Below are 17,106 nucleotides of genomic sequence, written 5' to 3'. Positions count from 1 at the left end.
ATGAAAGCTGGAGACTGGGATGCGAGACCATTTAACAATGACCCTCATCATACTGCATGTCTACAGCTATGATGGAAGGGTTTAGATCAAAGACTTTTCATGTTTTAAAATAGTCCCATCAAAGTCCAGAACTAAGTACAATTGAGAATCTGGTGCAAACTTGAAATTTGAGTTTTTCCTTTCAGTCTGACTGAGCTTCAGTATTTTCCAAAGAGGAATTGCCAAAAATATTCAGCGTCTAGATGTGCAAAGCTGGTAGAGAGTAAAGCTCTGCCCCAACATACTTGCAGGAAAGTTTACTTGCATAGTGCCCACTCATAAGACATGTCGTCTAATGGCACTTCATACAGTCAACTACAACTACCTTATCCTACTTATTAATTAATGGGATTAAATGTGTACAAATTCAAAATCTTTTTTCAAAGGACTGTAATAAAATGCAGTGTTGGTTCTGTTCAACAGTTGTCTAATTTTTCTACTTGGAAGAAAAAACAACTGAAAATAAATAATTTCACTGAGATGCAAACCAAGAGCCACTGTGCACAGTTTGAAACGAATTTGAATCTGTGAATGATATGGTAATTAGTTTTGTTATGCTGTTTTAAGAAGACAGATAAAACAACTCCGTTCGTATGCGAGCGGCCCAGTGGCATCTGTAAGACGGATTAGAGTTCGGCTCATATCTTCCTCAGCACCGCGATGTGGCTGAGGATTTGGAATCAAGTGTTTTCTCCAAATTAATAACGGCAGACTGAGCTGAATGAGGGCACGGCATATTCATTTATCTCTTTGGATCGGCTTTCTGAGGATAGTCTGTAGATTTGAACCGACTATTACAGTTGCAGACTAATTTCTCCCAAAGTCCTCTCTCCGCCACAACAGCTTAACCTCACTTAGTCCAGAGGTCTGTGCCACTGAACCGATTATGTGGCCCCGGTCCAAAGACGGGCAGAGGGAATTTTCTCCTTCAGGATCAAACAAGAATGATGAAACTAACAAAAAGGAGAGAAATACCTTCTTATGGGCTCCATGTCTGTTGACTCGTCCTCCTGCAGGTGTTTGTAGACATGCCCGGTCACTCTGCTGCTGTCTATTAGGCTTGTGGATATTTTGTGCTTCCCTCTGGAGATGGGTGGGGTCCTGAAGTGGTTGACCTCTCTTCGCTGCTGGGCTGGGCTGAGTGAAAGGGAACTACTCCTGCAATCAGAAAGCAAAAGAAAAAAAAAGGCTTTTTAAAATCACAAGCTAAAACTACTTTTGCAATGTCATGTTTAAGTCTTGATTGCTTTTAATGTCTAAAATTCCCTTTATTGCTCGCTGTTGACATTGTTGCTTTTAATCTTTATTACTCCACAGCGTCTTTGAATGTCTTTAAAAGAGCTTTACAAATGAAATATTATTATTATTGATCTGTCTTGGTTGATGTGAAGTATGCTGCATTTCTGTCACGTAAAATCTAAAAAGTATGTGCATTAAAGCATCTATAAATATGAAATAATCACAGATTTATACATTTCATTGAAAGAAATAACTCATGGTTGAAACTTTTAAGTTCAAAATCAATTATTGTTGAATGATTCTGAACATGCAACTGTATTTATTTCTCCTTCTACATAGAGCTGTAAATATTTGTTTCTGCATTACCAAAAATAATTAAGATAAACACACCTTCCATTTGAATTAGTCGCTGCTAGCTGCTGATGCATTAAACTGTAATTAATGAGATACACAAAGCCCGCACGCCGCTTAGACGTGCGCCTTCATACGGCAGGCGTTTTATGTATGCGCAGAAATAAAAAGAAATCCTTGTCAGTGGCAGCTCTGTCGTGTTCAAAGTTCAGGTTAATCTTTTCTTCCTGCGGTTTGATGGAGTGAAACAGGTCTAATCTTGACAGAAGCCGGTCCCTGCGAGGTGTTGGGCAAAATGCATACAAATATACAGACATGCACACGCGCACACTCAGACGACATGTAAACACAGAAGCAGGTGCATTTAAACCACCACACGCACACACAAGGAGCATGAAGTGATAAAAAAAATGTTCTTTTAATTTCCCTGGGTTCCATTTGTTTGGACCTCTGTATTCGGGTTGCATACATTTTTCTCTTTAAATTTGTCATGGCCTATTTAATCTGCTGCCTTGAAGCTTTTCATGCCACTGTTTTAATAGTGTTAATAGTGAATTCCATATTGTTTTCGTTTTGTACAAAAAGTCGACCAAAGACAATGCACGCCTGAGCAGGACTGTAAAGTACAAAAACTACAAACTACAAGGACATACAGCATTTTCCTGAAGATGATTTCTGATCAAATTTATTTATGCTAATGTGCAGTAGGCAACCATTTTACTATTGTCAATCTGAGATTTTGTTTTGTCTTCAGGCGATAATTCAAGTAAAATTCATTTGGGTTAAATTCATTACACTAAATACTCTGTTGTGGATCGCCTCTATACTGTCTGACTAACAAACCCCTATTTTCATTCACTCAGCCGAAAGCACACACTGAATAGCACAACAGGAACACATGAAGGATAAATGTAAACTTCCTCTTTCAGTGAACTGTGTTGCTATATTCTGGGGTGTTGAGACACAGATCTCCCGGTGATGAATGATGATGGAAGCCACGTTTTTTTTTTTCTAGGCGAGTTGTTTTAATTTTTTTTCAGAGCACAGTAGGTGGCCTAGTTCAAAACACGTCTTAGTCTCCGTAGCAGTAAAAAAAAAACAAAAAAAAAAAACAATGTCAAGGTAAATTAAAAATATCTTACACAGTTTTACATTTTGTATTGTATTTGTAATATGCGAGTGTGGATACATCTTATACAAACTGTGTCTTTTGTGTACAGGACCACAACATTCAACCTGAGTTAATATTAGAGTTAGATTTGAAAATGTAAGGATTCCTGCTAAACCATGTCTTACTGTTGCTACTATAATGATTCTGAAGTTAAATAACTGGGTCAGAACCGGCATGGCAGGCGAGCCTAAAACAACATTTTGGAGTTAGTTTGTGTTTGTCTTTAAATTAAAATCCCCTTTACATTGAAATCTTTTACAACCATCTATTTCCAATAGAAAGGGATTTACATGACCAAGCAGAGCTCAGTTGAAAAATAGACAAAAAATTTTTTTTGCCAGCATTTATCAAAGGACTGCAAATTTTGGCCAAAACTCAAACTCAGATTGAAGGGAAGATACAAGTGAAGACCACGTTTCAAATCTTACCTCAAATCCATAACACAATTTACTTTGACTGGGTCATTCTAACACATGTATGTGCTTTGATCTGAACTGCTACTTGATGTTCAAGGTAAAAAAAAAAAGTTCACTGGTCTTCACGTTTCCCGTTTGTTCACTAAAGTTCAAAAACGGTGAAGTCTTCACAGATCAAATATATCTATAGAGAGGGGGGCACTGTCTACTCTTAGGTGACTTTATGGCACTGGGTTTATATATATATATATATATATATATATATATGTATATATATATATATATATATATATATATATATATATGTATATATATATATATATATATATATATATATATATATATATATATATATATATATATATAAATAGGGGTGTCAAAAAATAAGACTTCATAAAACTGCACACCTGTATAAATTTTTATTAAAAAGAAATCAAATCACAAAGTCCTAATAAAATACTTTTTTTTTGGTGTAGCAGAATATTAGGTGGGAAAGATTAAGTGGTATAATAAGAACTTTTACAGTGTACCTCTTTAAAAGTTAATGTGTCTCTTTTTGTGCAACACAGCAGCTGCCATATGGCTATTTTCATGATGTTTGTGGTTTTGGAACAATGAGCAAATATCAGTCAGTTCTGCACCTCATATATTTCTATCAAACGTTTCAGGAAACCGACGTAAATAATGTGGAATCATGGGGAATTGTTAACCGTCTGCAAGCTTATTTTCTAATTAGAATGAACTGAAAGTAAGGCAAAAAAAAAGTGCTTTATTAGAAATATTCCTAGTGGATAAAATCCTGAAAATATCGAAGTCTGAAACAGACAGAGAGCTGCCCGTCTCTGCATTTAATCAAAAGCTCACTTACTCCGAAGAAGCTTTGCTGCGACAGAACGGCTGCCCGTAAATTAACCAGTTCCTCTCACTGTTTATGCATTTACTCTGCTTATTGAAGAAGAGCAGAGAGGAGCGACAGACTGAGGGGGAGCAGCGTGTGACAAACGACCTGAACTGAGCTTGAAACGGTGAGACACATAAACAGGGAAAAACACCGATCTCCACAAAACCAGCAGGAAACACCCACACAGAATAGCACTCCTAATGTTCACGAGGTTTTCTTCTCAGTATGTGGAAAAACTCAAGCTCAGTGGCTGATTTAAGGAATTGATTAGCCTACTTTCCACAGTTTTCTAATAATTCAGTCATGATAGCACTTCGGGTTTCTTTCAGTTCCACCACAGCAAACTTCTTGCCTTCTTGTGAGACACTGCATGAAATTTTGAGGACAAAGAAAAGATGTGAGCTGTGCAAAAATGTTGATTTAAAATAGTACCACTGGAAAATGCCATTTTTTAATACAGTATTGCCTTGAAAATGGGCTGCATGTTGGCACAGTTGGTTGTTGTGCACCAATAAGGTCCTAGGGTTGAATCCTAGTGCATGGGTGGGTTCTCTCTGGGTACTCCAGCTTTCTCCAACATGCCAAACACACGACTGTCAGGTTATCTGATCTCCGTAAAAAAATGTCCTTAAGTGAGGACGTGTGCAATCTGTCCAGGGTGTGACAGAGATGGGCCTCAACCCTGCAGGTATAGACAACAGATAGATGGATGGATGGCTTGAAAATGAGGGTTTTGGTCTAACATTTAGAAGCCCTTTCAAATCCAATGCTGTAATGGTGTAATGTCACTCAAAACTCCCGTTTCAACAGCTTGTAAACACCTTAAAGTGGTTTGTCACTGCGTCGAGCAAAAACCTGCTCACAACTCGGTGAGCTTTCACTGCTTCAGCGCAGGTGTGGCCAGTACAGATGATCAGACCATCCAGGCATAAAGGTGAAGACGGAGAAACAGGTATTATTGTTGAGTGTTTGAATTCTCAAGCTTTGTCTCAGGAGCTTTATTTTTGCGCTGCGACTCTCACGCATGACTTAAAATGGCACTGTATGAAGTTTCACTTTTCATATTTATCTGTTGGTAAATTGACGCTGACAAAGAACAAGCAGGTGTGAGGTCCTGCGTAGCAGTAAGATGAGGCACCCCGTGTGCGTAGACTGCCAGAGTCTTGTTCCAGGGTCACGTGCTGAATGTCTTCTCACTTTAATATTAGTTGACTATGAATGAACGTCTGTAGTGACATACAATCTTACAATACAAGAAGAAAAAAAAAGAACAATCAGGTGGGCCTTCAGCCAACAACTCCTACATTTCTTTGGAGAGGAGTGGTTCAGGTAATTGCTTACCTGACAAAGTTTGACTTATGTATTCTTCATCTTACTGCATGCTCTGGGCTTTGACATCTGTACTATGATGGTTCGATATAATGTACTGTTATGATGCATGCTCCAGATAAATGCTACAGCATTCTGAAAAATTAAATCTCTACTATGATAAATATCCTGCTTTGGCAGAGACTTTTTTTTTTTTTGGGGGGCGGGGGGTGTGCAGCATACCTGCAGCTGTCTTATTATTGTCCATTTACTTCCAAGTCAGAGCTGTCTCCTGAAATCTTAGCGTGTTTACAGGGTGCCATCCATTCCTTGTTCGACTGAAACCTCTGCCGGATTCTCCTGGCTCGTAGATTTCTACAGCATGCCATCTGTTAAAGCTTACGCCATATGGATATGGCTTACTGTAAAGATGTTTTAATGCCAAGCTAAATCGGCGTACTTTATGATAATTTAGAGCGTACAGCGTTGCGGCCACAAATCGAGCTCCCCTGCTTGCGTTTGCTCGTGGAGCCCCCTGTGCGTGATTGCTGATTCGTCGTGGTCAGAGAGGAGGCCACAGGTGTTTTTTGGTGATATCTAAATTGCCGAGGCCAAGTCCCAGCTCAACAGATGCAGCGTGCTTTCAAACAAGCGAGTCAACCTGCACACGCCCGTGCCCAGTGATAAGCCTCTGACACACAGGTAAACATTTGCCGTATTATTGATGGGGGGGGCCATATTGACATGTTTTTATGGCGCGTTTCTCCTGATAGCTCACAATGTGGTCCAGTTTTTCAGGTCAATAGCTGAAAGCATTTCAACATCATCCATCACAGACTAGTTCTCCCCTGCCTCCACAGGCTCAGAGAACCATCTGAACAGATGATTGACTGTCAGCTGCCCTTCATGAGACACCGCCATAGTACCACACTGACGGGGGAAAAGCCAGAAGGTGTTGGCAGTGTCCCTGCAGCAACACATAACGACCTTTCAGAAAGAGAGCGGAAAAAAAGAAAAAAACTTTCCTCTGTGACATGCCGCTGGTCCATTAAAACACAGCACAACTGCTCCACAGTGAGCTTTGTCACCATTGTCTAGCAGACCTGTAAAAACTCTCACTGTCTGGACACACAATCTTTGACTAGCGCATCCTCCTGCCCCCCTCCAGACACTGCTTCCTTTCATCACTGCGGCTTCTCCACAAGTGCCGCAGCTAAAAACACTGAAAAGCCCCGAAGTAATGATGCTTTATATAAACGCGTGGATATACCACACGACTCCGAAAGGGTTATCTGTTCCAGGTAGATATTTACCATAGATTTTTCTGTCATAGGAAAAAAAAAATAAAAAAAAAAATAAACTTGCAACCGCTACAGGAAAAATAAGCCGTGTTAAGACTTGTGATTCTAAATGCATTTTAGCTCTCGAAGTGTGCCCATATCATCAGAGGAAGTGTAACTTGTCTGTGAACATTACAGACGGGGCTATTGCAGCACGCTGCATACCCGCACTCCTGGGCTCCCCTGAGCATTTTAAACGGGAGCATCTGATTCTGTCTGCTGTGATCACAAAGCAAAGCCGACGCAGAGATTTTGCTTGTAGCAAAAATGTTGTCAATTTGTTTAATCTCCCTCCAATAGAGAGATGAAATGGGGAATTTCGGGTCATTCACTGTTCAGAACTTCATATATTTGCTCGTCCCCGAGGATGAAAGTATTGATGGCCCTTTTCACTTTTTGTCAAGTTACAGCCACAAACTACAGTGTGTTTTATTAGAATTTAATGCGATAAGTAGTGGATTCATGTGAAGCGCAACGAAGATAATACATCGTCTTCAATTTTAAAAATCCTAAAAAGTTTGGCCTGTATATGTTATCAGGTGAGTTTTAAGTTGAATATCCTTTCCACAGGGCTTGTTGCTTCCCTGCATCAGGAAAAGCCACAACATAAAAGACATGAGCAGATTTGAGATGCCTAGAAACAAAACGGTTGTACTTAAGACTTTTTAGACATTTTCAGATCTTGCAGAAATCCTGAACATCTGTGTGTGTGTGAGACAAAAGTCAAAATCTAAATTAAATTGAAGACCTGAAACTTGATTTTCACATATTGTCTTTATCCAGCCTGAATGACCTCTAGTCATTTTGTTAAATAGTAAAACGGTAGAGACGTAACCTGACAGACTTGTAGCCCTAATCATGGAGAGAGGTGATTCTGTGAAATGTTGACTTCAGCAAATTAAATTGAAATGCTGAGAACATTTTCATTTCACTTCTGCAGTACTTTGTGCTGTTCACATAAAATTCCAATAAGCATATTGGAGCATATAAAGAATCTTCCAAGAATATTTAAAAGTAAAAGTCTATAAAGTAGCATCTTTAAAAGTATGTTTGCATATTTAAATGATCAAACTATCTGAACCAATGAACCGTCCTATAAAGGAAAAAAAACAAAACTACTCATCTAGTTGGCAATGCATCTGAGAAATAAACCACCACAGTTGCTCCCATTTATAATCTTCATAAATCCTTCTAAGATGTTTCTCCTTTAACAAATGATCTGTTTATTATTTGGAAGCCCATTTATTATATCATATTGCCGGGTTGATTAAAGTTCTCACTTGGCTGCCTCTTATATTTCGATACGGACTGAGAAAGATATGAAACGGGGCAGGCAATAAGAGTATGTCATATTTTCACCTGAAGCATTTCCCTTTCGACAGCGCTTTGCTCAGAATAGGTGGGGTGACTGTGGAAGAGCCTGGTGCCACGCTGCTGCCCTTAAGAGACGATCCGTGAGAGCCGCAGCCCTGCAGGGACAAAAAAAAAAAACAATGGTAAAAGACAAAATATAACAGTTGAAGCCAGATATTTACATACACCATGTTAACAAAAAAAAACCACACTTCCCCACACGTGACTCTGAAGGCATGTCCTGTGATATGTTTAGACTAAATTTGAAATGAAATGGGGAACTTTGCAGGCCTGCACACACCATCTTTACTGTGAAGAATGGAGGGCTGTTTTTTGGGGCATTTGACCAAGCAGATGGCATTGTGAGGACAGAACGTTATATCGAAGTATTAAAGCAACATTCACAGACATCAACCATGAAATTAAGGCTGACTTGCAAGTGGAACTTCAAAATGAACAACGACCCTAACCATCCTTCCCAATTAGACACAAAGTGTCTTACACACAGAATGGTCACTTTAAATGCAACACTACTGCTAAGGAAATGTGTAAATTTCTGCATTTTAAAGGCAAAAAAAAAATCGTAATTACTTATTAGCAGATTGAAAATAACACAATGAGTCAGTGTTGTTCAGGACTTACAAAGACAAGGGTGAGAGACGCACATGGAGAACTGATTTTAATAGTAAATACACTCAGGGACATTTAAAAAAAAAAAAACAAGCTGGTAACAACAACAAAGGATTAGACCCTGACTGAGAAAACCAACAACTATTTTAGACTGGTGAGTTAGTGAGCAGATGAGAGAGCGCAGGGGAGAGCATGGAGCTCAGACACAGAGACGGGACTCCGTCAATTGTGCAATACAGGAAGTAATTACTAACAAAACAGAGTAAATACAGACAGAAATACAAACCTAAAAATACACAGAAGCTTCAAATACCAAATCTGGTGACACAAAATGCCTTTTAAACACTGTTAATTATTTGCATGCGTGGCTTAACTAAAGTCTATCAGGTGGAGAATGTTCTCTTGCTGATGTTTCCCGACTCAGTCAGGCAGGGTCTTTAATTACATTTTGAACTGCTGATTAAGAGGAGTGGGGCGGCAATGCAAGCATAAACTTCCCGCTGGCCCTCGCAGCACTTCTGCTACTCTCAAGAATTAATCCAACATGAGATTACATTAATAGCTTTCTTAGAAATTCCCTCCTTTAATTCTCAACCTTTATTCTTATCAGAATTCACACCATTATCTTACAACAGGCCACAGTCACAGCTCAAGCACGGCAGTCACGGATGCCCCAAGAATCCCTTTGTAAAGTCTTCAGATAATTCTGTTATTCTCATTACAGTACATCCTGAGCTGCCCCGTCTTTCTCTCTGTCCGACCGTGTGCCATTAAAGTGGTTGCATGTGACTTAGAGTTGGTTCGGGGGGCTCCTGCTCCTGATAAGCCCCCTTTTCCCTCCCCTTACACCGACTCCCACAGGGAGCTGTTAACACTGCTCACCAGTTGTGCAGCAAAATAGCATAATTTCGACCACCCTCTCATATACCCCGCGGGTGGAGAATGCTTCACTTTCTGAGACAATTGCCTCGGCAAAGTTTCCTGCAGGATGATATCTATGTCAGGGGATAAAATAAATAGCTTGTGGCAAACAATGGCAGACCTGCACGCGGCAACCCATTTCGCTTGTTCCCTCCTATCTGGCTTTTTGTCTTTTTGTATGCCACTTGTGAAAACATTCAATAAACAGCGCATTGTGGATTCTTTTGAAGGGTGAGACAAACAGAAAACGCCGGAGCCCACGAGAGAGTAACAGTAAAATCCATCAATATGCGGACTGTCACCGAAATACCAACAAGTGGACGAAGCTATGCACTCAGAGCAGCCATAATCTTTCATGGATTAATATCAAATTTCAGGTCCTGAACTGTGCATGATGGAATATTTGTCCAATCCTTAACAAGGTCAGTCACTGTATCCGGAGAATAAACCAACACAAGATACTATATGGTCGACATCGACCGTATGTCTGGTGTTCCTGCAAGGATGTGACTAATGCTGATGGAAAACACAGTTTTGGCTCTCATCAAAATGTTAATCAGTTATTTTAGAGATAGAAGCTGACATGCACATGGGCTTAAAGTTGGCCACATTATTCAAGCTGCGTCCAATCATGCAGACCCCATCAAGGACGTTATTGTTTTCAATCATCTGAGCAATAATCAGAACCCACATTGGTAGGCAACATTGCTTGACCCTTTCAGAATTCAGAAACTGTGTGACAAGGTGCATTTTCCTGATAGAAGTAGCTATCAGACGATGGGTCATAAAGAGATGGACATGGTTGAAAATGTGCTAAAAAAATGTCTCGCACACCATTACACCACCTATACTACCAGCCTGAAGTCATGAATTACCCCTATATAATTCTGACTCTACTGTCTGAATATAACAGCTGTCCATTTAATCTCAGTTTCCTGTTTTCATCATCCACTTCATGGTTAAAATGCTGTAGGTTTGGAATCCTGCACATATCGGTTCTGATAAGTTGGTGTTTGAGTTGCTGCTGCCGTCCTGTTGTCTTAAACCAGACTGACATCTGACATTAACAAGACATTCACATTCACACAACTGAAGTTCACTGGACATTTTCTTGTTTTTGGACCATTTATTGTAAAGCAGAGAGATGATTGTTGGTCATGCATAGCTTTTTCTCTGGTTATCAAGGAATGATAAACTATGCCACATTTCCTTTCTTCACCACTCTACCAATGTAACCATTGGAGGTTACATTAACTGGTTAAAATGTTCCAGAATCTGAATATTCAAATGTTAAGAACTATTTGTTATACAACAGTGACTTCTGTCAGAGACCTTTTCTAAATTGCTGTTATACTGACTGCTAGAGGAGATCCTTCCTCTCCTCAGCCATCAGCACATACAACAACTCTTTGAAGAACATTGTGCAATATCAGTTAATATATTGAATTTCCCTCTGGAATTAATGAAGCATTTTTGTGTTGAAATTGTATTTAATTTGAATAAATATCTAGTAAATTAGAAATAAAGTGAAAATAAAGAATCCTTTCCTTTAAAAAAAAAAAAGTAATTGTACTTGAGAATTAAAATCCTCCACCACCATCTCAGTTTCTAGGTCTAGATGGTGTAAAAAACCTTTGTGGTGAGTTGAAGAGAGCAGAAGAAAACACCCAGGACTTTGCACAGTCTGTAGAGATTGTGCAAACAGGAATAGTGAAAGATCTCTCTCCTTCTGTATGCTGCAACCTTCTGAAACTGCTGCCCTTCTGGGAGCAGGAGGTTGAACAAAGTATTACAGGAGAAGTAGCAAAATCTGTCTTTTTAATAATGATTTTTGTTGAAATCAGTGTGTTCCTACCAGAATAAATGAATGCATCCATAACTTTTTAGCGTGACGTCATGCTGCAAAAATATTTACATTTATTTGAATGGAATTTGTGCAACTTTCCTAAAAGATGACAAAACAATCTGTCCCCATGAACTTTTTTTGCTTTTAAATTTCCCAGAAAGCAAGCAGCCATTCTACTGATTACTTGTTTCCCCTGGCACTTCATACGTTTAAGGATGCAACATCTTTGAAAGTGTAACACCAGAGTATTTTTAAATTTTCCTTCACGTAAGAGAACATTGCCCTGAAGCGCATACAAGCTTGAGTATTCTAAAGGCATATCTCTACAAATTTTGGAAGAGCAAACTCTACTCTGGGGTTTTTACCTTTGCCTACCTCCCTGAACTATTTATTAATATTTTATGCTCACTCCTGAGAGTGACTTGTCCAAAGTAAGGCCACAATGATCACTATTATTTTACACAGTTTTATCTGGCCGGGAAGATTCCTCCAACATAAAACATATTTTTTAACAAGAAGCCTGAGACGCATAGTTAGCACCTCTTTAGCTTCCAGCTGTTTGGAACACAGTGTCTGTTCCTTCCAGCTTAGATTGTTGTTTGTTTCAGTGCAGGCATCCAATTGGTCTGCTACATTTTCAGAAAATATCTCAAACACTCCAAGCGTTGATTTAAATTTGACACACAATGTGTCCAAGTGTACACACACATATTACCATTAATTTCCCTGCTGCTTGTAAAGTACCTTGGGATGAGAACTATTTGGTGATGCACCATCCATTGTCAACATTCATTACCAGCTGCTCACAATTTTCTCTTTGCAGCAAAGTACATTTTCTGAGAAAAGGCAAGGCAAGGCAAGGCAATTTTATTTATATAGCACCTTTCAGTCAAAGACAATTCAAAGTGCTTTTACAGAGAAACAATACCAATCAGACAAGAAACACAAAAAAAAAAAAAAAAAAAAAAAATCTAAACTTTATCAGAATTTTCCCTTGGAGAAGCAATAGGTGGCCAGCACACAAATATTTATACCAAATATTTCAATGTTTAAACTTTTTCACATCCTGTCACGTTAAAGCCACAAACATAAGTACAACTAATTGGAATTTTATATGATATACAAAGTAATGCACAATTGTAATATACATAGAAAATTCTACTATTTTCTCTTTTACAAATACAACTCTAGAAAGCTTTATTTTCAGCCCCCACTACTCAATACAATGTATTGCAACCAATCTGCCTTGACAAATCATTTACTTATTTGGTATTTATGTAATTATTTCAATAATAGTAACAATAATGACAGTAATTTCATCTCAAAATAAACACAGGTGTACTGAGAAGCAGCAGGAGCTGCAAAGAGCCACAGCTTCAACTTCATAATTATGAGTTCCTTACCAGTGGCCTGTCACATTGAATCCCAGTAAATTACATTCATTTTTGTGTGACAGTCTAATTTCAAGGAGTAGTTAATTCACCTGAAAGCCCTTAAAGAAATATATGAGAAGGCATTCTAGTAAAAGAACCTTCCTGAACAGGTTCCAGTCAGTTTGCATAATTTTGACAACCCGTGTCAAGAACACCTGACATTTAATATTTAAGACTTGAAGTATGGTCCACCTGAAAAACCATATTAATTACTCAAACATTATAATCTCATTTGAAAAGTACACAGTGTCAATAACACTCATGTAAAGAGCACTCTTGCAACGTAAAAGTTAGTTTTTGAAGCGAAAGTAAGAGGTAGAAAATAAAACTGCATGTCTGATGTGTAGAAAACATTGTCTCTGCTTAAAAAGACTTTGAACACATTCTCTTTAGTGGTCAGGATCAGTTATTTAACCCCATCTGAAGATAATTATAAAGGCAGCTGGATTACACTGAGTTTGCTTGTAGACATACTGTAATTGTTTCATTTTGCATCCTTATAAATATTGTTTTGTATCTGGGGCTGACACATTTTTATATTAGTTATTTGTAATTAATTGTAGGTTTTAGCTTATTCATATTTATTTACTTAAGTTAGTTTAAAGACTTATGATTTTACAGTCTATGCTTCTATATTTTCTTTAAAGTTTACCTTTAGTTTCTTCTAATGAGGTCACTTACTGCTTTTTTCTTCAGAACAGTTTCTAACAGGGACAAAATTGTCAAATTGCCAAAAAGTTCTATGAAAATTTTGCTTGAAAAGTAACGGAAATGACATTTTAAAATTGAAAGATTCTTGGTTCTGGTCATAAAGTATGCTTGATTGAATAAGACATTCAGAAACGCATTTTTAGTGTTTCATCACAGAACAAATCTACTGATTAAAGCAATCAAAGCAGGAAAGAAATCACTGAGCTTCTGACAAATTTTACATAAATCCACGTGATTTTTTTCATCTAAGCAAATCCATGAAGTTTAGGAGTCAGTTTAGGTGGGCTGGGAGAAAATGCCTCTTGCAAAAAAAGGGAAGATGTCTTTTTTAGCTAAGTATGTCTTGTTCCAGTAACACATGCTATCCCAGACTTGGAGCACTGCCCTGGTAATTATAATGTCAAAGTCATGTCAAGGTACTGCATTGCGCTGAAAGGCTTGGGATTATTACACAACAAACCTTGGGGAAAAAATATCTTCGTCAAAAACACCTGAGTTCATGTAGCGACACATTTCTGGGGGCATAAAAGAAAAATGGAGCGGCGCATCATTTTATCACAGAGGACAATGACCGAAATGGACTTTGGTTTTAGTCTTTGCTCTGCACCTGCCTCAGCAGAGCCAAAGCTTTGTTTCTGCCTCGCTGGTCTCATCCCCAGCAAACTGCTTAAAATGCACACACACACAGAAAAAGAAAGAAAATCAGAAACCATCCATTGTGTTCTGAGGCTGAGTTATGCAGCAGATGTGGTGTCTGAGCCTCCTCAAAGAGCACGCCGCTATGTTCTTCCTTGCAGATTTGTTTCATTTTGTCTGTTCAAACTTAAAAGAAAAACAGGGAACTGGTTGGACCGCGCCACCCACATAGCGCGTTCTCTTCCTGGATGGTTTCAAGCTGTGGGAGTGGGAGGTGAGAAGCAGTGGTCTGGGGGTCTCTGTGTCAAATCGGTGGAGGAAAAAAATGGCTTTCTCTTCCTAATCTTTTTTTCTTCTGTTCAGCTCATGCCCCCTCCTGGGTACTTATAGCCGGTGATCTTTCACATCCCTCCTTAAGCTTCCTTCACACTGTTCAAAAATAGCTTTTTTGTTTCTGTGTTGTTGCATTGTTATTGTGTTTTATTTCTGTCTTTGTCCTTCTCCTGGCTTTTTTTTTCCAGTGTCCACCAGTGGCCGTATTTCATGGCTGGATACAGATATTTCCCTTTGCTGTGCCTATTATATTCCTGTTATTGACATTTGTTGTTAGCATAATATACCATGGGTTAGTAATAAAGGATATTTGTGATTTTAAACATACACGCTTGTTGTTTTCCTTTTTGCTGTGAACTAATCTTAGCTCAGATTTTCAGATAACATTGGGAAAAGCTTTCAGGTTGTGCCAGCTGCAGCTCTGCGGGAGGAGCTAGCTTGAAGGGTGTTGGTTTCTAGTGGTTGACACAAGACACTGTTAAATTATGAAGGAGCCTCAGCACAGGCTTGGGCTGACTACAGATGAGCACTACCTTGCAACAAATACAGTACTGGCCACATTTATCAGTACTCCTGCTAAAGATGTGTGGGGAAAAAAACCCTTAAAAATAAATTCAACTTATATAGCAGAAGCACATATTTATTTACATAGAAATGGGTAGATCTATAAGTTGTTTTTAAGCAGTATCTGCATATAATGTGTACAACAGTCTGACACTAATAGTACAAGGTTTAAAAAAATCATTTGTGTTTCTCAGAAGAAAAGTAAGTGGGCTATCCATTCCATAAATATAAGAATTTACCGAATAATAATAGTGCAATGTTTTTCTTGAGTCTAAAATCTAATAATAGAAATAAAATTGGTTCAGTCTTTAAAATCCACGAAAAAAAAATAAAAATTCCATAGAAAATATTTATACAATTACAACTAGATATGTTTTATTTTGCAGCAGAGAGGGCAAACATAGTTCTTTGGAATAAAAATACTGTTATATGAGAATGCTATTTTCCTATTAATCAATAAGTAGCATGTTATTAATAGTAAAAGTTGACTATTAACCATGAGATGTGCATTAACAACTGAAGCCACAGTAATTTTGTTATACACAATTATTTGTTCACTTTGATTTTTTCCCTTCACTTCATAAATGAACTCAATTTTTTAAATTGTGGTTGATTTAATTCATGCCTGCTGATTATCAAACTAAATGTCGTGATCTAATGTGCCATCAACCGCTCACGGTTAGAAGATGCAAAATATAGAGATTTTTCACTTTTACTAAATCTATGGGCAGATATCGTGGCGAATAGTGTGGTGAAAAAGTATATCAGCAGTGCAGCAGCTGAAAATAACAGAGCCAATTTTGAAAATAACTATGGCCAAAAAAAAGCATCCTATTTATGAAAAAAAATGTCATGAACAGTATTAAAAAATGAGGGGAAATTCAGCAAATTGCAGCAGCATTACAGTGTGTGATTGCGCTCTTTTGATGACGCCTTTGCAAGTGTGCATTAGAGTGCAATTACCTTTCTATAAAGCTTTATCATGTGCATCCCCCTGGTGCTTCAGAGGTCAGTCCTCTTGCTGGTTTCTCTGATGCCAGCACGGTGCACTGCATTTTCCTTTCTCTCCTGAAAACTGGGTCATATCTTACTAAAGCTGTTTCTCTCTCCAAAAAGCCTCGGTGCTCTGATTTTATTTACTCATCAACGGATTTTTGCAACCTTTTTCTTTATTGCTTCCCCTTTTGATTTGAAGAGAGCCGGGGACTGTATCTCACAGAAAGCCTCCATTCCCATTCAAGTTCTCCTGCAAATTCTAAACATTTGCAACAACAATGTGGAGTCGTCTGCAGCCGAATCCTTCCGGCTTACCCAGCGTCACCGCGCTCGCCTTGTAAATTCAGGGATTTTCCAAACCAACAATAATCATAAATTTCAATCCGCGGTTTGTCACAGGAATCTGTCACTGGGAACATGACAGGCAGATTTTTCCTGTATAATGCACGGCGCATTTACTTTGAACTATTATACCCCCGCTGCCTCTCATCCCATGTTAGGTAGAGGTCTGAACAAAAGGCTTCCGTCAGCAGAGAGATTATTAGGACATACATCATAGATCATCCTGTCAGGCACTCTGAACTCTGCATTGTACGTAAACACCGCTTATACAAAGATGAAATGGCAATAATGATGATTAAGGGGGTGACTACAAATAAAATCAATGGTGGCTGAAACACTGACTTTTTGAAGATGAAGGTTGTATTGAGTCCTGGGAGTGGAGTTGGACATGAGGCCAGAGCTGTTGACACTGCAGTCTCTCAAGCTGCGGCTGTCGGAGAAGTGAGCCTGGAGTTTTTCCCGGTGCCTTCTGTAGAGGAGGAGAAAGCAGCGTTAGCAAGAAAAATGACTGCAAGATTATGATTCAAATGAAGATACATGCAAATTACAGGGATCAAGATATACAGTGCTGGGAAA

The 17,106-nt window shown here is 38.6% G+C and overlaps 1 protein-coding gene and 1 long non-coding RNA gene across 2 annotated transcripts in view; both read right to left on the bottom strand.

Annotated features, from left to right (window-relative positions):
* LOC148153727 (uncharacterized) overlaps positions 1 to 17,106 on the bottom strand; it is a 239,395-nt gene that overhangs the window by 70,764 nt on the left and 151,525 nt on the right. The gene's annotated exons all lie outside the window — the stretch shown is intronic.
* Positions 1 to 17,106, bottom strand: part of nrg3b (neuregulin 3b) — a 122,349-nt gene that overhangs the window by 6,462 nt on the left and 98,781 nt on the right. The window contains exons 6-8 of the mRNA XM_088001027.1: positions 16,873 to 16,999; positions 8,125 to 8,234; positions 1,015 to 1,197 (exon numbers count right to left, since the gene is read on the bottom strand). Coding sequence (XP_087857153.1) covers positions 1,015 to 1,197; positions 8,125 to 8,234; positions 16,873 to 16,999 — 420 coding nt within the window. The remainder of the gene's footprint in view (positions 1 to 1,014; positions 1,198 to 8,124; positions 8,235 to 16,872; positions 17,000 to 17,106) is intronic.

Source organism: Poecilia mexicana, unplaced genomic scaffold (assembly GCF_051168715.1).
Source record: "Poecilia mexicana isolate PSO_F unplaced genomic scaffold, ASM5116871v1 scaffold_19, whole genome shotgun sequence".
Lineage (NCBI taxonomy): Eukaryota > Metazoa > Chordata > Actinopteri > Cyprinodontiformes > Poeciliidae > Poecilia > Poecilia mexicana.
This window is presented reverse-complemented; position numbering and strand designations above follow the sequence as displayed.